General features: G+C 36.7%; 1 protein-coding gene across 1 annotated transcript in view; it reads left to right on the plus strand.

The window, feature by feature from the left end:
* Positions 1 to 23,231, plus strand: part of ZSWIM6 (zinc finger SWIM-type containing 6) — a 197,165-nt gene that overhangs the window by 122,250 nt on the left and 51,684 nt on the right. The window contains exons 2-4 of the mRNA XM_023256902.2: positions 1,321 to 1,677; positions 16,635 to 16,783; positions 19,957 to 20,107. Coding sequence (XP_023112670.2) covers positions 1,321 to 1,677; positions 16,635 to 16,783; positions 19,957 to 20,107 — 657 coding nt within the window. The remainder of the gene's footprint in view (positions 1 to 1,320; positions 1,678 to 16,634; positions 16,784 to 19,956; positions 20,108 to 23,231) is intronic.

Here is a 23,231-nt window from a genome sequence, read left to right on the forward strand (position 1 = left end):
GTCCTGAAAGTTCCCAAAATTATCTCCTTAAGGTTTAGCCCTTACCTCTGAATGTGGTTGTGAGAGAAGGAAGGTGGAACTGAATGGATGTGCCAAAAAGAAATTTGGGGTTAACTTTCCACATACTGATATTTCCACATATGGATAGTGAGAGGAGGTTTTGTCCCCTGGCCAAATAGGCCAGGACCGACTGATGTCAGTGTGGTGGGAGGCAGTTTTCAGTTGGCTGTATGGTTTTCCTAGAGCAATCCAAGGGGGAGTCGTGTGTGTGTGGGGTGAGCGTCTCCTCTCTGGACCATTGTAAGCAGCCACCAAATGACCTCTCGGTCAGGGAGGGTGTGAAGGATTTGTGTGTAGTTCTAAGTTTAAGCTGTAAAGACCCTTTCCCCTTGGTGATTCTGTGTGCCTGTGTGTTTGTGTATGTAAGCATGTTTAATAACCTTACTTCTGTACCAGCTCGTTGTGAGCCACTTAGACTGCGGTATATATGAGATTTGGTGGGCTTTGAAGTTCTACCAATAGGCATTGCTCATAGACATTGTTGTATTGGGGCATATGTTAGGCACGGATTATTAAATTAAAAAAATTATCTGATCACAGTCACCTGGGTGGCTCAGGCGGTTAAGCGTCCGACTTCGGCTCAGGTCATGATCTCATGGTTTGTGAGTTCGAGCCCTGCCCTGCATCAGGCTTTGCACCGCTGGTGTGGAGCCTGTCTGGGATTCTTTCTCCTTCTCTCTGCCCCTCCCGCACTCTCTCTCTTTCTCTCAAGATAAACTTAAAAAAAACCTTAAAGAAAATTTATCTGATCAGTGTCTGTGAATGACCTGCCCCAGAGTTGCATTGTTGGTTAGAAGATGTTAGTGGCTGCCTAGAATAAAGGAGGGAAGGGAGGAATTTGTTGAGCACAAAGCCAAGCTGGCCTTGTTTTGTTTTTTTGTGTCTTTAAAGGAAGAAAACCACTGATCTGGGGATTTGTGTCAGGTATACCACAGGTTCAGAGATGAGTGATTATGGCTTGTTAGTGCGATCTAACAACTTCCTATAGGTGTGATGGTGGTATACTGCAATACATATTTTCATATAGATGTGTAAAATACTTTAGCATGTCTGTCAAATACCAATGCTTTTTTCCCTATAAAGTGTGGAGAACGGGAGGCGGGAGGATGTTTGCGTGGTCTGAATGTTTTTACTTGAAAATAAAAACTGTCAATATTTTTTTCTCACTGCCGTCAAGTACTGCCCATTGCAAAGAATTAGAAATACTTCATAGCATCTGAATGCAGCAGCTAACCTCTCTCCTCCCTTTCTATCACATAGGTTTCCACTTGAGTGGCACAGTGACAGAACCTGCAATACAATCGGAGCCAGAAACTGTTTGCAACGTGGCCATCAGCTTTGATCGTTGCAAGATTACCTCAGTGACCTGCAGCTGTGGAAACAAGGACATATTTTATTGTGCTCATGTTGTGGCACTGTCTTTATACCGCATCCGCAAGCCAGATCAGGTCAAACTGCATCTTCCCATTTCAGAGACTCTCTTTCAAATGAATAGAGACCAACTACAAAAGTTTGTACAGTATTTGATTACAGTGCACCACACAGAAGTTTTGCCAACTGCTCAGAAATTAGCAGATGAAATTCTTTCCCAGAATTCAGAAATCAACCAAGTTCATGGTGAGTATAGACATTCATTCTGTAAGATGTCTTTTCTGTATTCTTTTTCATTTATAAATTCCTTTCTTCTGCATAAAAATGAATTAAATGTGAATTTAGGTCTTCAGCATTGTTCTTAGTAGCCAAGAGAGATTTAAAAAATTTTTTATTATTAAAGTATTGTTGACAGAGGTTTTTAAGTTTAGTTTTGTATCCTGAAACATTTGTTTCGAAGTGTTTTGTGCATTCTACTAGATAGCAAACCTTTTGTGCCCAGAAAAATTTCTCAGTTGTTAAAGGTTGACTCCTATGCTTTTACATTTGGTAAAATTTCATCAAATGTTAGATATTGGTTGTGGAAAACACAAGACTTATTTAATTCACCTTTGTCAGCTTTTATCAGTAAATTAACTTGGACGTACTCTGAATTTTCTTCCCCCATTTTCTTTTAAAATTTATTTTCCAAGAAAGGACATTTCTGACAGGATGCCTCATATTAAGAAAATTAAATTATTCTTAGAAAAATCTTACAACTGGGCTGCCTGAGTGGCTCAGTCGGTTGAGCAGCTCAGGCCATGATGTTGCAGTTCGTGGGTTTGAGCCCCGCATCAGGCTCACTGCTGTCAGCGCAGAGCCTGCTTTGGATCCTCTGTTGTCGCCGCTCCCTACCCCCTGGCCCCCCCCCCGCCCCTCTCCTACTTGCGCTCTTTAAAAAATAAATATTTTAAAAAAACATATTACAACTTATTCAGAGAGAATTTAGGATATGATTATCACTGTGTAAGAAATCTCAAAAATGGTTTCTTATAAACACATTTATCAGGTGTTTATTTTGTGATTGCAGATATGTTGACTTACAAGAATGTATGTGCAACCTGTCAGAAATACACCCACAACCTATTTCATGGAGTACATTAAAACAGGATAAATAATATGGCTAAGTTATAGGTTGTTATGCTTTAAAAACATTTAGACGTAATTTTAAAAATATTTAAAAATATGTTGAGGAATGTAACACAGTCTTGACTAGGCAACTCTGGGGCCTAACATTTTTGCATTTCTTTAGTTATATTGATTTGAGATACAGGACTCAATTCTATTCTTTTAGGTTTCTAAAAAGTCCTTAATTGCTATAGTGAATGTAAATATTTAAGGAAAGGAAGTTTAATATTTATTTCTTGAAAACTTTTAAAATTGTGAGGTAAAACATGTAGGAAAGTGCATAAAATATGAATATGTAGTTTTAATAAAGTGAACCAACAACACAGGTCCCAGAAATAGACTGCTGTCAGCACTTGAGAGGGTTCCATATGTCCCCTTTCTGTCACAAGCTCCTTTCTCTTCCCCATGGTAACTAACCACTGCCTGGTTTTTATGGTAATCACACCTTGGTGGTTTGTGTTTTGTTGTTGACATCATTAAACACTAGTTGAGTTTTATCTGACTTCTTTCATTGGAATCATGTTTGTAAGATTAATGCATACTGTTTCATGTACCTGTAGTTCATTCATTTTCATTGCTCTCGAGCAGCACTGTCCAAGAGAAATATAATGTGAGCCACTTGTATGGTTTAAAATATTGTAATAGCCTATTTAAAAAGAAACAAGTAAAATTAATTTTAAAAGTGATTAATCTCAATATTCATAAATATCAAGTCAACAAAAAGCTGATACATTTTACCCTTTTTTTCGTATTTCAGTCTTTGAAATCTGGTGTCTGTTTTATACTTACGGCATACCTTAAACCCCCCATAGTCACAGTGCTGCAAGTGCTTAATAGCCACGTGTGGCTAGTGGTTACCTTATTTACTGGACAGCACAACTCTAGAATAGTCTAGCTCTGAGAACATCACCGTTTGTCCATTCCACCGTTGATCGATCTTGTTTTGAATAGAGCTGCTGTGAACATTCTTTTACAAGTCCCCTAGTACTATAAGATACTTTGAAAATGGTTTTTATGTCAGAGGGACACCCCCATAGCCATACTTCTTCTAGTACTCCCCATATTAGGCTCAGTTTTATTAGAGAGGTATCACAAGGTGTGTAAAGCATTTTACTTGGTAGAGCCTGCCCTTGTTAAATACAATATTGTAAACAACTGTGGCACTGAAGTACCTTTGACCCACCAAAGGACATGCCCTCAAGGACTCGTTCAGGTAGGCTTCTTCTTTGTCATACTACCTCCCTCAGTCTTACTGCTTTGTGAAAATTCAGGCTAGCTAACAATCATCTCAGATTTCTCAGGAGCCTATCCATGGCTTTTTTATTAAATTGTTCAGTGGAGGCAGAAGAATAGGATATACCATTTCTTCAAACTTGTATGTGTTCTTCAAACTTTTATTTCCTCCCCCCGCCCCCCCGAATTTATATAATCCATTAGGGTTACTTTGTTCTCTGAGTTTTAGTTTAACCATAGGTCCACATCAACAGTCATTTGTTCTGCATGGGTCTTCCTTGTTTTGAAGAATAGCAGCCCCCAAAGTTTCTTGTCTAAAAGCTTTGAAAATTCATTTTTATGTTCAAATAGTAAGACTAATGAATTAATGTAATGCAGAGCTGGGTGCAAGAAAGTGTTCCTATGATATTTATATTTCTTTCAGAATTTCTAAAATAAGAAGAAAAAGTTTTCCAAGGAAATAGCAAGGGCAGAATGCAGATTAGCTTTAGGCTTAGCGTGATTTTCAAATAACTTGTATGAGAACAGCTTAACTAGAGCAGTGAACTTGAGCAGTTTATCCCACCAGTTTCTTCTTCACTTAATTTATCATCAGATTTGCTCCCAGCCTGGAAATGGGCCAGTTACATGAGCTGCCTTCTTGCCTTCTGTCCTTGTATGATACATGGTAAAGAGAAGACAGGTAGGAAGCAGGCCATGACTTTAAGTGACAAAAGGGGAACCCTGGAGAGTGTTATTTTAACTGTTAGATCGATGCCTTATTAGAGAGTGGGATTAAAAATATTTTGCAGTATTTGACCACATGATTTCACCTGCCTCCAAACATCTGTACATAAAGCATTCTCCAAACCATTAAAGCAGTGCTTTTTTGTATGGTCTTTTGGGTGTAGTTTTTCTTTGAGTAGAAAGATGTCTTAAACACAAATATTGATAGAGTTAATTTTTCTTTAAGGAAAAGCATCACTTTTACTTGGCCAGATAATAGAGTTGGGATATGATTTACTTTCAGTTATCTTAATAGGTATCTTAAAGACAAGTTTGGCTTCCAAATCCTTTTTAGAAGAAAGTCATAATTTAAGGAAATAACAAACTATGTTGGTAACAGGTTATTCATTTTTCTTAAGAACTTATTTATCCTAATGTTGCTTAAAATTCTATTAGTTGCTTTTCCTTATTATAGTTGACCCTTGAACAACATGGATTTGAACTGCACAGATCCATTTATACCTGTATTTTTCCCGTAAATATATGTATAGCACTATAAGCGTATTTTCTATTACAATTTTCTTAACATTTTATGTTCTCTGGCATATTTATGGTAAGGATACAGTATATAATACACATATAAAATACATGTTGATCGACTTTACCTTATTGGTAAGGCTTCTGAAAGTCAGTGGTAGGCTATTAGTAGTTACCTTTTTGTGTAGTCAGACGTTATACATGGATTTTCCACTGTTTGGGGGGTTGACCCCCCAACCCTTGCATTGTTCAAGGGTCACTGTATTTTGGAATATTTTCTTTCTGCAAGAATTTTATCCTGAGGAGTTAAAAGCTTTCTCAAGATGATTTCAGGCATATTATTCCTAACAATTTCCTTTTTAACTTGATATTGCATATTTATAATTGCAGTAGTTTCTAGATGAAGAAACTGAAGAGAATGTGTTAGTACATCCAAGCTCACAGACTGAGCAAAGGTACTTGGAATATAGACTTAGTTATTGTAATAGTTCATTCCTTGTTAGATTTTTTTTCATTTCTTTGTGTTTTCATAACATCCCCCCCCCACACATAATTTTGATTAGATTATAAAACTAACTACTGTATGCTAAATAGTGGCTGTAAGATAGTGATGTTAATGGCCCTCCAAGGAGATTTCCCATTATATCCTGCATTTTTTTTCAGCAAAATTGTTTGCTTTCAGTTTTATATTCTAATAAAACTTTCCAGCTTCCACATTCTTAAAAAAGATGCTGATGTCTTCGCTAAGTACTTTTCTAAATTTACTGATTTCCAAGTGCTAGTCCTCTCTCTTACTTAACTCAGCCTTTTTTGGTCCTTTTCGTTTTGTATTAAAGGAGGTGTATTACATAGATTGGTAAATCGTGGTGTAGAGACAGAACATCAGATTTAAAATCTGAAGGCTTAGAGTCCAGTATTGTCTCTATTATGTATGCATTACTTGAGTAACCTTGGGTGAAGCTCATTTTTTTCTCATTTACAGTGGTCATGCTCTTCTCTAATAGCATTCGAAGAATTTTAATAAGGAATACACGTATAATAATAATAATAGAAATATTACTGAGTTTACCTCATGTTCAGTGTATCCAGAAGTTCTCACAGAAGAGGGTAGAAACCAGTTGGGAGGGGGGGTGAATGATATCACAGTTGGAGGTCATCTTACTTTACTCTGACTTTCTGTCATGTATTTCTTTTACTTCTACTTTCTCCCTTGTGCACTTTGCCCCCCCCCCCGCCCCCCCCCTCCCTTTCCTATGAGCTAGCCTGTAGTGGGCACACTACAGCAAAGAGGGACAGACTAAGCGGAAGCTGGTATTGGTCTTGGCTGGGAGCAGAGTGTGTATGTGTGTGTGTGTGTGGGGGGGTCATTTCAGTGGCCCTTTCACTCCTAGAGCCTGGGCCATCCCAAAAGTAGGGTAGACTCCTCCCTGATATCACTGTCATGTGCCCAGAGATACCATTTCAGTCAGCTAGAAGCAGAAGGAATATATTCACATGTTAGATGCACTTGACACATGACATCCAAGATCTCTTCCACCTCTGATTCTGTGACTTTGGTGGTGGTATTTCTACAGAGACACAGGAAGCACCTGGTATCATACTGCAAAAGGTACACCTCCTGTGGTTCTACTCAATTGTGCACTTACGTGTTGTTCTTTGATGAGACATTTGAATTTGAGCATGGTTCGAATAAAACCAACATCATAAATTCCATTCATGCCTGCCAGTCCTGCTTAACTTAGCCTCCAAATGCCTCTGTGTCCCAGCCATCTTATATATCAGTCCATTCAGCCTCTCTTAGGTATTCCAAACAGACAAGCAGACCTACTCAGCAATCCTGTGTTCACTGTGTAGCTTACTTTTAGTTGATTGTAAACTCCATCAGGTCCGAAACTATGACCTGTGTGTGTATCTTGGTGGCCTCCCTAAGGGCAGTACTTAAGAAGCAGTAGGCACTCGGAATTTGTTAAATAAAAAGTAACACTGTCATTTTTTGTTCTGTTTTGTTCTTAGCAGGAACTTGGAGATTTATTTTTGTACACATACGTGTTCCAAATCTAGCAATGAGCGACAGTCGGAGTTGTTTGATGGAGGCCTTATGTCACATCTTTCTTCCTTTTGTTCCCCTGTGGATGGTCATGTTCATTGTAATCGGGCTTGCATTAGCAACCAGTTTTTACAAGTATCCTAGGGAGATAGTTTGGTTATTACAAGCATATTCTTTCTTTCGTAGAACACTCAGGCATTGACATTTGGTGAAACAAAGGTATGATCTACTGGTGATTAATACAATTTGCAAATATTCTGTAGGAGAGAATTGAATTTGCTGTCCTAAAGTGCAGCAGTGTGAAACTTAGAGAAATTTTAAAACAATTTTAAAAAAGTATGTTGGAAAAATATATAGTAATATAGAACTGTGTGAAGATAAAAAGACAAATCCGGATTGGCTCTTTCATCAACCAGCTCCTTCCTTAGTGTCTCCAACAGTTCCCTTATCCCTGAAGGCAACTACTGCTGACGGTGTGGTTTGCATTCTTTGAGACAGCTTTCTTTGTGCACACACATACGTAGTTTTTAAAAAACAATTAAAAATATTTTTCTCCCTTTTGCTTTTTTCTCTTAATATATGGTGTATATCTTATGTTAGTACAGACATGTCTGTTACTGTTTTAAATGCTGTGTAGTATTCCATATTATGGATACATTTAACTACTAACTTACTGAATAATTTTGAAGTTGCTTTTGTTTTGTTTTTGTACTGTGTGCAGTACCACTTCAACCATTGTGTGTGTGTACATGTGTGAATTTGTGCAGATATTTTTGTTTTTAAGTTTATTTATTTTGAGAGAGAGAAAGCACATGAGCAGGGAAGGGGCAGAGAGAGAGGGTGAGAGAGAGAGGATCCCAAGCAGGCTCTGCACTGTTAGCTCAGAGCCTGACATGGGGCTTGAGATCATGACCTGAGGCAAAAATCAAGAGTCCTTCTGAGCCACCCAGGAGCCCCTGTGCAAGTATTTTTGAATAATAGATCCTTAGTAGTAGAAATGCCAGAACAAGTGGTACATGCATTTTTTAGTAAGTACTGCCACATTTCCCTCAAAGAATCACTGGGTTTATTTAAAAAAAATTTTTTTTTAATATTTATTTTTGAGAGACAGAGACAGAACACAAGTAGGGGAAGGGCAGAAAGAGAATGAGACACAGAATCCAAAGCAGGCTCCAGGCTCTGAGCTGTCAGCCCAGAGCTCAATGCAGGGCTCAAACTCACAAACCATGAGATCATGACCTGAGAGCCAAAGTCGGACGCCTAACCAACTGAGCTATCCAGGTGCCCCTCACTAGGTTTATTTTTAAGTTTTGACTAAAACTAGATGTTTCTCTAATAAGATTTAATTTTTTTTTTTTTTTTTACAAAATTGATGGAATGTATGACCATGTACGTATGACTATCTTCATATGAAAAAGCATTTCACTTCAGCAAAAGAAGTGATCTTAGAACTTCTGTGTCTTCATTTGGAGGAATCACATCTCTAGCCCATGAGGAATTTGCTAGGGTAATACAGAAACAGCCAAGTTACTTTTAGCCCAGTACCCTTCATTTTTTGTCTTTTCACCTCTAAATCTTGCCTTCCCTTATACCATATAGTCATCTCTGACACTGTCTTCACTCTCATGCTTTTCAAAGGATAGCTACCAGCTGTGATCAGTTTCCTCGCTAGTCCTCTGTCCTTGACCTGACCCTAAGTCTGTCCATGTTGGCTCTATGAGCTTATTGTGCCCTCCTCCCCCATAAATGGGGTTTTCACTTTTTCTGAGACTCTGCAGAGTGTTGATGATCTTAGAAGTTAGCCTATATTTCCTTTGCTCTCCAGCTCTGTTACTGCGGATAGCAACTGAATCTCTTCAGACCTCAGTTTTCTTATTTGTAAGACATGGACAATAAAGAGTTACCTGTTTTATAAGGTCAGGAGGGTTAAAGGAGTAAATTTGAATTACTGTTATCACTGTCATGGTGATGACTCAGTTGACATGAGTCTTCAGGGCAGTGAGAGTTGAGGAAAATATTTGTGAGCTGTTTTTTAAACAACGTCATTTAAATAATCTGAGCAAACCATTCTCGAAGCTTGCAAACATAGTAGATTTCTTTTAATAAATCTGAAGAGTTAGGTAATGTAAAGTCAAGACTTCCTGAGAACTTTGCATTTAAATATTTATATTTGTGTACCAAGTAATACATTTTTAGCTAAGTTGCAGAAAGTGACCTACCTGTTATGCACACTATGTTTACATTCTGCATTTTTAAATGAGCCTGGAGAGTGTACAAATACTGTATTGCTTTTTCACCCATATAAGACACATGCTTATTTCTGTACATGAATAAACATATTATTGAGCTTCTGAAGGAAATTAAGTGATAATAAGAGATGAGTAATAAAGTCAGATGAGAGGAAAGTAATAGAGGAAGATCTATAAACCCTGACAGGCCTTTCTATGTGAGTTCCCTGAGCTATATGGTGATTGCAGTACTACTTATTCTCTTCTTTTGCATTGAACTGAAGGGAAGGTGGCTTGCTGAGGGAGCCCAGCCTGGCACATGCCGGGGCTCCCTCTGTCATTAGCCTCCCGAGATAAAGACCATGGGCCGACCTCTAACATCTTCTGGAGCTGACCATTGAGAATAGAAGGTGAGGAAGGATCTGGCTTTTGAAGCCATCACAATTGTAGGTTGAAAGGAAGGCATTGCCACTACTTTGAAATGAGGATTTAAGGAATAATAAAATTTGAATCTTTTTTCAAGTGTGTTTTTATTCAGTGCATGTTATTTTTCAGCAATCTTCTGATTCTTGTTTTTCCTAAAGAAAGAATTTTTTTTGGAGTCTGAATCACTAAAGTTTGCTGCTTTGCCTTTTCCCTTGCGGTGCCAGTGGTTGATGTCAGGATTTTGCCTTCAGCTTGTAAGACAGGTGTACCGGTGCTTTTTTAAGTCGCAGACTTAATGTTGCCTAGCTGTAGCAGCGGGCACTGAGATTTTAGGAGATGGCATTTTTCTAGGTGCCCTAAAAGAGGCTGAATTAATCACCTCTACAGTGTAGACATCTGTTGCCTACATTCTGCCTTTATAGATTAAATTTAACAATTTTAACCAAAAAACCCTCACTTCTGCATAAATATAAATAGTTCAGGCATTATTTAGACTACTGTATTGTTAAAGTTAGGTCACAGTTAAGGTGAAGAGGTAAAGTAAAGCTTTTCATTTCCTTTTTGTTTGAATTGTTTTCCAGCAGATTAAGCCAAGAAAAGAAAGCATTAAGTTCCCTATTAGAACCCAAAGCTGTGAATAATTCCACATACCAAACATAGCATAAGCCAGTTGTGAATGTGTCTCAGTTTCTCAGTTTAAAATTTACAGAATGGTTTGCTGCCACTTACTGCTTAAAAGCAACTGTTTCCTTGACATGAGACAGATATTTCATTTGGTGTGTCTTAAATATGCTTCATTCAATACACTGGAGAGGTGTCTGTTTGATGCTTCTGAACCCTGAATACTTTTCAGTATGAAGACCCACAAAGTGCCAACATGTTTAACATTCTCTCCAAATATAGAATAGTTCCCCTACCCTGCTGGCAAACATTCTGAGTCAGTAGTTCTGAAGTGTGGTGCCTAGGTATCTATTTTTTCCACAGGGTGCCTCAGGAATCTTGATAGACTCTTAATTTTGAGAACTGCCCGGATAAGGGGGTTTTGATCCTGAGATAAACCAAATCAGGTATCAGACAGGGAAAGCCAAGGACATGGACCAAGTGCCCCTCCATGTTCATGAATTCTCTTTTTGCTCTCTTTCTATGGTATTACATAACTAACATAAGAGGGTAAATCAAATGCACACATCTCTAGCTGGGAATGAGAGACAATTAAACTGCTTGACTTTTTTCACTAGATAATTTCACTTTCCCTGAAGGCTTGAAACTTTGAAGAATTAAGCTTTGGTAATAAAGATTAATTATACAGTTGTAAACTTATAGCGTTCGTAATTATAAATATAAATAAGGGTAAAAAAATATGATAGGTTTTAAAACCTTTTAATGGACCATTTAATTTACATACACAGATTCTGGTTCCTGCCCAACTGGGGGACTATTTAATAGCAAATGTATAAATACATGAATAATGTTTCTCTTTGCATACCTTTCTCAAAGCTAAACACTGAGAGGTTTTCTTTGTTGGTAGATAGCCACTAACAAGTAGAAATAAATTTTGCAAGTCTACATTTTATACAAGGCTTAGGCAACACTTTAATACTTGTAATCAAGACATATTAGGATTTAAATAGTTAAGCATTAAAGTTTACTAAATGAATCTGTTCTTTTAAGGAGGTTATTATTGTAGACATTTAATTTCCTGGTCTATAATGTATAGTATTACATATTCCTAAAGTGTTGAGTTGTGTTTAGAGTAAATTTATGTTTTATTTACCAACTGGTTGTGTTTACTTGCATTCTTATTACCAAGTGAAGATGTTTTCTATGCAGTCACATGAAAAGATTTCTAATTCTTATCACCTAGTTAATTTTTTATTCCTCCATTATACAGTATTAGGTTTGAGGAAGTGGGAGGCTTGAGGGTACATAGTTTTTCCAAGCTGTGCCTAGAACTGAAGTCTTCCGAGGTCTGATCTAGGATTAGGTCTTCTCGGCTCGTGTGTAGACGTTATTAGATAGATTATTTGCAGTAAAATTTTATCTGGGCCATTTTGCCTCTGCAGTGTCTCCCCCTTCCCCCACACTCTTTAAGAAATACGTTAATTCTAACACTAGCTTACCAAACCTAACCTGCTTTTCCTGCCCTCAACATGAAAACTGAAAAACCCTCAGTTTTGTTAAAAACTTGAGAAACATTATTCATATATTTATACATTTTCTTTTAGATGTCTTCCCAGCTAGTCAAGAATATCTGTGTGTAAATTAAATATCCCATTAAAGAAACATAACAAATTATCATATTTTAAAAAATACGAGTGTTTTAAAACATATTGAATTTTAAGGAAAAATTCATTGTTATAATTCAAGTCAAATAAACATGATTTCTGGAATATTCTTTGTAACATTTTTCTCTTTTAGTATGAAAAAAATAAGAGTTGAGTATATCCTGAAGTTCTTGTAGAGTGTCTGAATGTTGACCCCTTTGCCACTTTAGGCCAATAAGACTGGGTTTTTTCCCTCTAAACCACATTGAAATCTACTTAAAATATTTAGAAATTTATGTGGTATATAGAAAAGCCAAGTCTCAACATGGCTCTGACCCAAGCAGTGAAGGGTAGCATGCCTTCTACTACACCAGGATGGTCAGTCCCCATCTCAGTCCTTTAGGGACAGGATTCCTTGTAGGTCTTGGTCTTCAGTGCCCAATAGAGAACAACTGAAAAGTGAGGAGTACTGGGGGAAGTAACCACTGTGAGGATAGAAATTGACTTTCTTTAGTTCAGCTCATCAGAAGGAACAAAGAGTAGATAATCAGTAGCTTGTCAGAATTTTCCCTAAAAAGAGGTTAAAGAAGGATGTGTCAGATTGCCCAGGAGGGTTTTAGCAAGATACTGGAGAAAGCTTAAATATGAAAGTTGACATCCTATCATTGAGTTGTTGGGCAAGTCTCTTCTGGTGCATTTAAAGAATCTATAGGGGTGCCTGGGTGACTCAGTCTATTAAAGACATGACTCTTGATTTTGGCTCAGGTCATGATCTCATGGTTCATGGGATTGAGCCCTGGGTGAGTCTCTTTGCTGTCAGTGGAGCCTGCTTGAGATTCTCTTTCCCTCTCTCTCTCTCTGCCTGTTCCCTACTCACTTGGGCATGCATGCATTCTCTGTTAAAAAAAAATAAACTTAAAAAAAGATGGATCTATAGTTGTCGTTGTGCATTTGTATTTGTGTGTGTCTCTTTCTCTAGAATCAAGGAGATGGGCTGGATTAGGGGCTCTCAGTCCCTGTGGGATACAGATGTAGCCCCATTAGTTAACTCTTCACAGCACTGTGTGTCCTTAGATCTTCCTGTGAAAGAGAGAAATGTGTTAATAAGTGCTTGCGAACATCCCAGTATCTTTCCTTAGATTTGTGTTTGATTTAGGGCTGACAGTGCCTGTCTTGATGTCGTCAGGGTTCAACTTTAGCTCCAAGGTTCTGGGATGTATTCTTCAGAAGGGGAGAGAACCAGGAGACTGTGGATTTGGCACTGTGGCTCTGGACAAGTCCTAATCACTGTGAACTTGTTTCTGCTTCTGTAGAATAGGGACTATGATCTTAACTCACCTCTAGGGGACGTTGTAAGGCAAAAATGAGATAAATGTGAAAATGCTTTAGCAGTTCTTGTTTGATAGGAATCTTTCTCTTAGGGGAGGAATGTACACATGTCTTTCTCCTCCCTCCTTCTCCCCCGTTCCAGTACTTGACTGCCTGATAGAGGCAAAAACTGGTTAAGTGTCAGGAAGCAGTGGTGAGCAGGGCAGCTACCATCCTTGCTCTCTGGAGCTTAAATATCTACTTACATACCAAGTCCTCCTTGGTACAACTTTCTCTGCCTTACTTCTGGAACAACCAGTCTCTCCAGCTCTTCCTTCTAGGCCACTCATTCCCGTTGGCAATCCTCACTCATTTTCTTTCCCAGTCTTTAAACATTGGCCTTCCTTGGGGCCCTATCTTAGATACTCTTCCTGTCTGTAGAGTCTCCTGTAAAATATCCAGTCCCCTACTTGAAATCGTTTCTCCTCTTCTTGACTATCTCAGAGGTACTTAAAATTCACCCTATCTGAAACAGAACTCATGACCTAATAAACACTGCCCTCCCACCCCATAACCTGGTCCTGCTCTGATCTGTGTGTCATTGAGTTGTCCATCATCCAGTTGTGTAACCCAGAAACCTTGTCTTTCCTAACTCCCTGATCTTACAAATCTCACATACCCACTTCTTTACCACTTCTTTGCTTTTATGCCTTGAATTCCTGTCAGATTCTACATTTCTGTTCTCTCTCTTGTTTTTCAAGCTCCATCATCATCCTTTGTACAGACCATGAAAACATCATCCTCACTGTTCTCTTATGTATTTTTGCTTCCTAGTCCATCCTCCACACTTGAGAGATATTTTTTAGGTACCTAAATATATTCACATAGTTCTCAAATTTTAAAAATATGAAAAGGTGCAGGGAAGAGCTTTCTTCCCTCGTGTACCTAGGTTACCCATTCTTTTTTTTTTTATTTTATTTTTTTTAATATTTGTTTATTTTTGAGACAGAGAGAGAGCATGAGCAGGGAAGGGGCAGAGAGAGAGGGAGACACAGAATGTGAAGCAGGCTCCAGGCTCTGAGCTGTCAGCACAGAGCCCGACGCGGGCCTCGAGCTCACGAACTGTGAGATCATGACCTGAGCCGAAGTCGGACGCTTAACCGACTGAGCCACCCAGGCACCCCCTAGGTTACCCATTCTATGCATGTGGAAGGAAATGCTAAGTTTTAGGCTTTTCCTAAAACTTCATTATTTACATAAAGTTTTTTTTTTTTTAATGTACACTTTTCTTCAGCTTGTTTTATTTTTTCATTCAACAGCATATCTTGGATATTTTTCCATTGTAGTACATAGAGATTCTCCACATTCATTTTTGTGGCTGAATATGTTCCATCGTAGGAATGTTGAAATTGATGCACATTAGAGCAAAACATCTTTACTATCTAGAGTATTTCATTCTTCTCCTTTGGATGACCTTGTCAGGCATTCCTCTTTATTACACTTAGGGAAGAGAAATCTAAACTCACTTGCCAGGGCTCTCAAGGTCTAGCCCTTCTTCTCTGGGTTGTCTTGTATTTGTCTTTTCCTCATCCTCTACTTTTGGATTGTATGAACATAGACTAGCTTTTATCTCATCTGTGTTCTGTGTTCCTTCCCACCTGAGACTTCTGCTTAAGCTCTTAGTCTCACATGCAGACCCATTCCTTCCTTTTCCTGTTTTCTAGTTAACCTCTAATCTACGTAAGGGAAATTTCAACTCAGTTTCCATTTCCTTAAGGTGTGCTTACCCTGGTGATCCATGGCCAAGTCAGAGCTTTCTGATACCGTCTTCTGGCATTTGGTTGCTTCCTTTGAACAGTTATTATCATTTATTATTGTATATTTATATGTGTGATTATTAGGTTGATATTTATCTCACTTAAAATAGTATTTCTCAAATAGTGGGTTGCAACCCGTTTTGGGTTATGAAATCAGTTTTAAAAATTATGATAAGCCCTTTTCAAAAAAAGAAATAGAGAATATCAGAGCCTTTCACTTAAAGTAGAGGTCTTTTTTCCATCATGCTTTTGCTTCAGATTAATAGATGTGATCCCATAAACACCTGGATATACAAATATATTGGGCATGATGTTAATTGTTATTGTTGGTCTTAGTCAAAAATATTTTATGGTAAATTATATGACGGTAGCAGTTCTATTTTTGTACACAATTTCATCCCCAAATCTAGCAGAGGACATTCAGTAAATATGTTGTCTCAATGAATAAATAAATGAATGCGCACCTTTTCGGGGAGATTCACAGACTCATCCTTCCTCTTAGGAACTAATGAACCCTGGTTCTAAGCAGATGTTAGTGTTTGTTTCCTTGGCCAATTCATTTTGCATCATTAGATTATTAGAAGAAAAGGAAAGGAATGTGAAACCAGACTTTTAATGTATTTTTTAAGGGTTGATAAGGAGATTAAACACTATTGATGAAAAGTTTTTAGATTTAAATTTTTTATATTACTTATACATCTTAGGCCTTAAATACCATTTTTCTTTTTGAATAAATAATGAAACTTAATTTTTACCTGCCTAAATATCTGGATAATGTTTGAGTTTCTAAGGTAGTCTACGTGGAGGGCTTATTACATAGCTCTTACCTTTTGTGTGTGCTTCAGCAATAAAATATTTATGCAGTTCGGCAAGGTGATACTACAACCTGGTTTAGTACAACAGCTGCACTGCCTGTTCCCATGTGGCTTGATTTCCCTTTTTAATCTTCAGTTTTTGTGCAACTAAAGAGTATGTCAGCATGTAGTTTATACAGCAGCAGATAACAGTGAAAGCTTCTTGAATTAACATAGTAAAGAGAAATACTCTGCTCAGTTTACTTGGTTTCACATTTTTCTCATGTCTTTGAAAACTTTCCTAACATGTTCTACACAGTAGAGCTTTATCAACAATCATGTATTTTACAATAAGACCTTTTTGTGACTTTTTAATTCTTTAGACGTGTAAACTCATCTGCAAAGGTTTAGTTTCTGATCTTTAAAAAGAAAATATCTCAGTTCTACAGTAATCTGCATTATAGCTTAGCACAAATCAACAAAGACCTGGAAATGAGAGAATGATTTTCATATTTATTTTCAGTCATAAATTTGTATGTATAATTGAAATTGAGATTGGCTTAAAAAGTGTGTAGGCAAAAAGTACAGAATCTTAATTCTTCTCAAATTTATTATCAGAGCCCTTTAGCACAGAGTTTTTATCTAGCATATGTGTTATTTTTTCTTTCTATTTCTAGGTGCTCCTGATCCAACAGCAGGTGCTAGTATAGATGATGAAAACTGCTGGCACTTAGATGAAGAGCAGGTTCAAGAACAGGTTAAACTGTTCCTTTCCCAGGGCGGGTACCACGGATCAGGGAAGCAGCTTAATTTGCTCTTTGCAAAGGTATGATTTTTTTTAAAAGAAATATTCTAAATATATACATATATAGAAAGTATCTATATATGATTATGTGTACACTAGAATAAAGGCTTTTTAAATTATTTTTTTGAAGAATAGAGTCTGAGTTAACCAACCAATTAGAAACTATTATGTTGTAATGCATTAATTTACTTAGGTGTCCGTAGACAAGATGTGGAGCATTTTTGTTTCTCTCAGTTCCCATTACTAAAATGGTAACAGTTTATACAATTTTGAAAAACCTTTCAGTACTCAAAAGTAAATAGCTTAATATTATTAAAAATGCTATCTTTTTACATTTTTTACTTTTTCTAGTTAATGTTCTCAAGTAGAGCATAACTTTGAATACAGTCCCTATAATGTGCTTTGTATATTTAAGGGTTTTTTTTGAGGTTCCGAAGTATCTCCTGTTCTAATCCATATTCTGTAAATTTTACATAATTATTTTTGAACAATTTATACATGCATGTGAGATTATATATTTAGTTTAATAATGTCAGTGTATTTAAATTAGATTCAGAAGCAGGAACTTTGGAGTCATACAGACCTGGGTTTCAATCTAAATTCTAAATCTTACTGAATGTATGAACTTTGGCAAGTTATTTAAGTCCATTTCCTCATCTGTAAAATTAGTTAATGATAACACATCTCCCTCAAGTTACGAGTAAATGTAATGGTGTCTAACATGTCGTTTTAGCCTTGGTAAATGTTAATTTTCATCACCAAAATTTGATGGCCCAGGAAACATAGTTATCATCGTTATAAATTCTGTGTGAGTAGAAGCTATGTCTGTTGCTTTATACAGAACTTTTAGTACCCATAAACACAATTCTCAATACTGGGTAAAATGCTTTTTTAGTCATATTAAATCACTCTCTTTTTATAGGGGATATAGCTATTGTTCTGGCTAATGTATTCAAATTGGTTTTTAACAGAGGAGATAACTGATTGATACTTTTGACAACTCATCAATACTGTGTTAAAAAGCTTTTCTAATATTTATAATAATTATTGTTTTTTTTAACTCTGAAGAATTAGCATATATTCTGTTACTGGTCATGTTCAGAAAATAGTGTATTCTGATTAATCAGTATCCTCTTGCCAAAGATTTATCCCATTTACTAAATATAGATCGTCAATTTTCCGAGAATTAGATTACAGTAAAATACATTTAACCCTAAAACTACTTCACACGTGATTTAATCATCATTTGGTAATTAATAGGTAGTCAAACTCATGTAGTAGATCAGAGTCTGCCTTCTGAAAATTAATTACCGTTAGACTATAGGTGTACTTGAGTGTTGCTTAATAGTTGTGGTTTATATGCTTAAGAGTAAAGCGTTTATTTTCATTGCTGTTGCTGAGTAATAGGTTAGAAGTTTATCAGGAAAAGAAACATTAAATCAAATCCATGATGTAGTGGTAATATTAAAGGTTTGGCATATTTTGATTCACAGGAAGTATTTCATAGATTCTCATGTTAATGAATAGTACACTTTGGCCTAGTGGAAGCAAAGTGAAAGAGGTATTAGGCCTACAGCTGCTATTTTTATCCCTGTAGATGATGTATACATTATATATGCTGTATGAAGTAACATCATCTAATTTTGGAAATGGAATAACTTTTTTTATTTTTTAATTTTTTGGCATAACTTTTAGAGTTAACACAGATCTGGGCTCTGATCCCAGCGATTCCTCTTGTCCTTTGGGCAAGTTACTTCATTTCTCTGAAGCATGGTTTTATAATTCATAAAATGGGATTATAATCTGGCCTACTTTATATAGTTATTGTGAAGAATACCTGGTAGGTACAAATGTAAAAACTCTTTAGCATGATGTCCAGTAAATGGCAACTCCCTTTCTTCCTCGCAGTCTTCATCTGTTCATGACTGTTTAGTGCTTCCATATGGGAAATAACTTTTTAAGATTATTGAAATAATCCTGGAAGCACAACATTTGTGATTTAGGGTGAAAGTGCTTTTGAGTTCTTTGCAAGGCTCAAATGTAAAGCCTGTGATGGGGTTCCATTACTTGTCAGGGTACACGCCTGACAGGATCTGTGGATCTTTAGGTTTAGGCTGCTTAATTGAATATCTGCCATTTCCTCCTTCATTTGCCTTTCACACAGAACCTTGAATAAAAGGACCCCCTCTCTTTTTCTGCTGCTTATGGCCTTGTTCAAGTAATGTCCTGTAGGGAGAACTGGTGGTGTTCAGCTCAGATTCTTATTTGTTGAACACATAGCATTAAACACTTTTGGGATTGATAGATTTCTTTAGGGTTTTCTCGAAAGAGACTTAGTCTTGTGTCCCCTCTCCCCCCCTTTTTAAAAATTTTATTTGGAGAATTTGGCATAAGAGTAGTGGACAGAGCTTTAAGTTCCAGCTTTGACAGGCGGAGTTAGCTTACCAGGTCACAGGTTATGGTTCTGCTTCCTGGATCTCTCATTTAGAGCAAGAGAATTCTTTAACCTGTGATGCAGTCCATTTCCTTTGACTATTGCAAAAAGAGTCCCATCTGAGTGAATATAAAAGTATAATGTTGCTCTTCTTGTCAGAAAACTTCGGTGTGAGAATGTACCAAAATTCTGATTTACCTCAAAAACTGAAGGACTTCGCAACTCTGGAAATATACTACAAAAGATTGCAGTGTACAGTTTAAATAGGTGAATTGTATGGTATGTGAATTATGTCTCAATAATGCAGTTTTTTAAGAACAGAAAGATAGATGTTATTATTATAAACATTACTCAGTCGATTTAGAAGATCCCTAAAGAGTTATCAGTAGACTGCTTTTGGCTTGTCTATTCTGGTGGTAAGTACAATCAGTTGGAAGAGTCAGGAAGGTGCCAAATTATTTGTCTTGTTTAATTTGGTATGTTTCTGTAGGCTGGCAAAAATTTCTTCTTTGTAATTGGGAAGGTAACCAAATTTCCTCATGTGCATTATGAAACATTTTTTAAAAAAATTAACAGTTAATTCTCTGATTAAATTGCCATTTAGGATAGAGACCAGTTTTAAACAAACTTTTGTTTGCTTAAGAGGGCTGGTGTCAAAAATTACCTGCCCTGGACCCTAGAGAAAGAAATAAAGTGGTCTGTTTGTGTATTGCTGCGTATTTTTGAACACTTTTCTAAAGGTCTGATTTTTCCCCATTAGGTGCGGGAGATGTTGAAGATGAGGGACTCTAATGGGGCCCGCATGTTGACGTTGATAACAGAGCAATTCATGGCTGACCCTCGTCTGTCACTTTGGAGGCAACAAGGCACTGCGATGACTGACAAATATAGGCAGCTCTGGGATGAGCTGGGTAAATACAAGTTTCCTGATGGATTGCCATTGAGTTGTGTATGGGTAAAGATCATGGTGGAGTGTTTAAAAAAGCATAGTCAGAGTGTTGCTGAAGAGAGAGCTGCTCGTATGTGAACTAACTGCCATTATATCCTGGTTAGAAGAAGGAGGACTTGGGCTGACATTTGCAGGAAATAATCTTGGGAAGGTTTGGGGGAAATTGTGTGATCCTGAAAGCGAGCATAGGAATCTGCTTTAATATTTGAAAAAAGAAGCCATGTTGTTTTAAAACAGTTATTTTGTTTAGTAGAGCTAGTTACTTATTTCTAGAATAATATTGTAATCAATTCGTCTAAAATTTGGGTTTTTCCCTCCTTTGCCTACATTAAAAGTATCAAAAGTGGTTTGAACATTTTTTTTTTTGGCTGCTACAGACTTAGACGAACTTTTGATTGTCAGAATGGAAAAGATACAGCAAACTACAATTTTTATTGCTTCCCAGATCTCTGATAAAAATGATTGAAAAAAATGACAAATCTGTTAGTCTTATTCACCGGGAAATTTGGGGAGATGAATATTTTTACCCAGTGCCCATTGCTAAGGAATTAATGCATTTGTGGTCTTTCTATTAAGAAATCTGCATGGGGAAAATGGAACTTTTGACAAATATCTCAATGCCTGTTTTTTATGTTTTGGATATGATAACTAGAAGATCCTAGTTTCATTGAAATTGAATAGAATAACTCTTCATACCTTCACCTTTTTTCTCTCTTGGTTAATAATAGACTACATCCTGTTGATTGATCCCATGTTAAGTCTAGACCAAGGGAAGCTGTTGTTTTTGTATGTGCCCCATGATTGTAATAATTGGAAGGGACCTTTGAAGTGAACTTGTTTTATGGGTAAGGAAACTGAATTCTGGGGAAGTTCAGGAGACTTCCAGAAAATGGCATTGACTGACTTACAGATATGCAGCAAGTTGGTAAAGAATTGGACGTTAGAGTTTCCTCTTTCCTGTTAATAGAATGTATGTTCAGAAACTTGGTATGGATGACAGCTCTTTTTTTTTTTTTTTTTTTTTTTTTTTGACAGATATATCTGCTACTTGCCACCTGTTAGGTATTTGTTGACCTTTTTCCCTGGTATTTTTATTAACTACCTTGTAATAACTTAATCTTGGTACATTCCTTGGGTCACCTAAAGTAATGGTTAGTGATCTCTAACCCAATCAAAATTTAAATCAGTCTGTAACTATAGTAGATTGTTTCAATATATTAGAAGAGTGTTTGGGAGCATGGTCTGGTGATTGGAGAACACAAGTGTAATGCGTGGTTTAAACGTATTTTTATACAATACTGAGTGATACACTTTTCCAGGTAAACCTTTTTCAATTTTATAATCAGTATATGTATACTGATTATAAAATTATTTTATAATCAATATATCAGTAAATGTTGAATTGATTAGTTGGTTTATGACATTCAAAAGGACTAGCATTACAAAAAAAACTATAATGAAGGGAATCATTTAAAGAAAAAAATTTTGGATTAATACTAAATGAATAAAATTTTAAGAACTTAGATGCTTGGAGGAAATTAGAATTACAAATAACTAATTAGGAGAAGGCAAACTAATTTTTTTGGTTACAAAAAAAGTGATATAGTTAAATAAAACTTACAGTGTTCATATTTAATCCATTAGTCACATCTCACTTTTCCAAGTTGTTTTGGAAATTATGTGCCTCAGCCTTCAATAAGAATTATAAATTCTCATTAGGTGGAAGTTCCCACCAGCTGATTCTAGTTATACCCTATGATGAACTGCTTTCTGATTATGGACCAGGCTTTATATTATTCAAGTTCTTTGATTTCAGTCTAAGATGAAGAATACATTTTCTTGCCCTGTATTTCCTTTTTTCACAAATCCCACCCCGCCCACCAATCATTACTAGACTGTTTTAAATTCTCTTGTGTACTCTGATGGCAAGCAGAGGTCACTAGCCATTTTAACCGCATCTATGTTCTGTGAAGAATCCCATGTAGAAGTAACAATAGCTACCATATCTTAATATTCATTCACCAAAAAATTAACTAAAAGTTGCTTCTGGACTACAAAATGAAAGGATTTTGCTTCTTAATAAAATGGGAGAATTTGACTTTGTGCCCCTGCACAGGGCTCACATTGCTTCAAGGCTCTGCTTTGGAATTAAATGCTGAGCACTGCCAGATGCCAGACATTGAGAAGAGGCTGAGTTTTGTCGGCAAATGGGATCTGCAAGTTAATTGGTGTTTTCTGCAGGCTTCTGGCTGTGAAATGAAATTGGAAGCCCTTTAGCCACATGGATAATACAGGACCTGAATACAAATGTCACATGTCACCATCAGGACCCACTGTGAGACAATAGTGTTCCCACTCCAACACTGCACCATTACAGATCATTTAAATATGGGGATTACATTTAAACTAAAAGCCCCATTTGCCTTTTACTGCAATTTAAATGTCCTCTTAGCAAAAGCTAAGTGACAAATTAAATGAAAAAAGTGCCCACATTTTTAAAGCTGTAATGCAAAACAACCTTTTATTGCTTCTCATGTGCCACGAATGAATCATTATACTTGTCAACCCTAAACCAAGCCATAATTGGAGCAGCTACTGTTATCAAAGTGGGGCCGCTCTGTGACAGCTTAATAAAGCTGAAACTGTTAAATTAAATCTCAGATGCTTAACTCCTTAGCACTGGTGAATTCGATGGGTCCATTTCTGGCAATAGCCAATACACGAGGAAAAAAAAAAAAAAGATTCCTGGCATGAAAGCCTTAATCTGATGAAAGTGTACAAGTAAGAGTATCTTAGCCAAGTAACTCTGCTTCTTGGCAGAGGTATTTGGAGGCATCAGATTGTCAGCCTGATTACAAAATTTAATTTTTTTGGTAAGATCAGATATTCCCCTCCCCAATATTTACAGCTTACTGAGTATATGTGATTTATTAAAATTTAACTCTTGATGTTTGAAAATTAGTTTAAAACATAATATATATTTGTATAACTTTGTCTCTCTTTCAAATAAGTAAATATAAGCTTTTTTGAAGTAGCAACAGGCCTGATTCCTTTCCCCCTCGGGAACAGAGGGATTAATTATGCTC

This window comes from Felis catus, chromosome A1 (assembly GCF_018350175.1).
Source record: "Felis catus isolate Fca126 chromosome A1, F.catus_Fca126_mat1.0, whole genome shotgun sequence".
Taxonomy (NCBI): Eukaryota; Metazoa; Chordata; class Mammalia; order Carnivora; family Felidae; genus Felis; species Felis catus.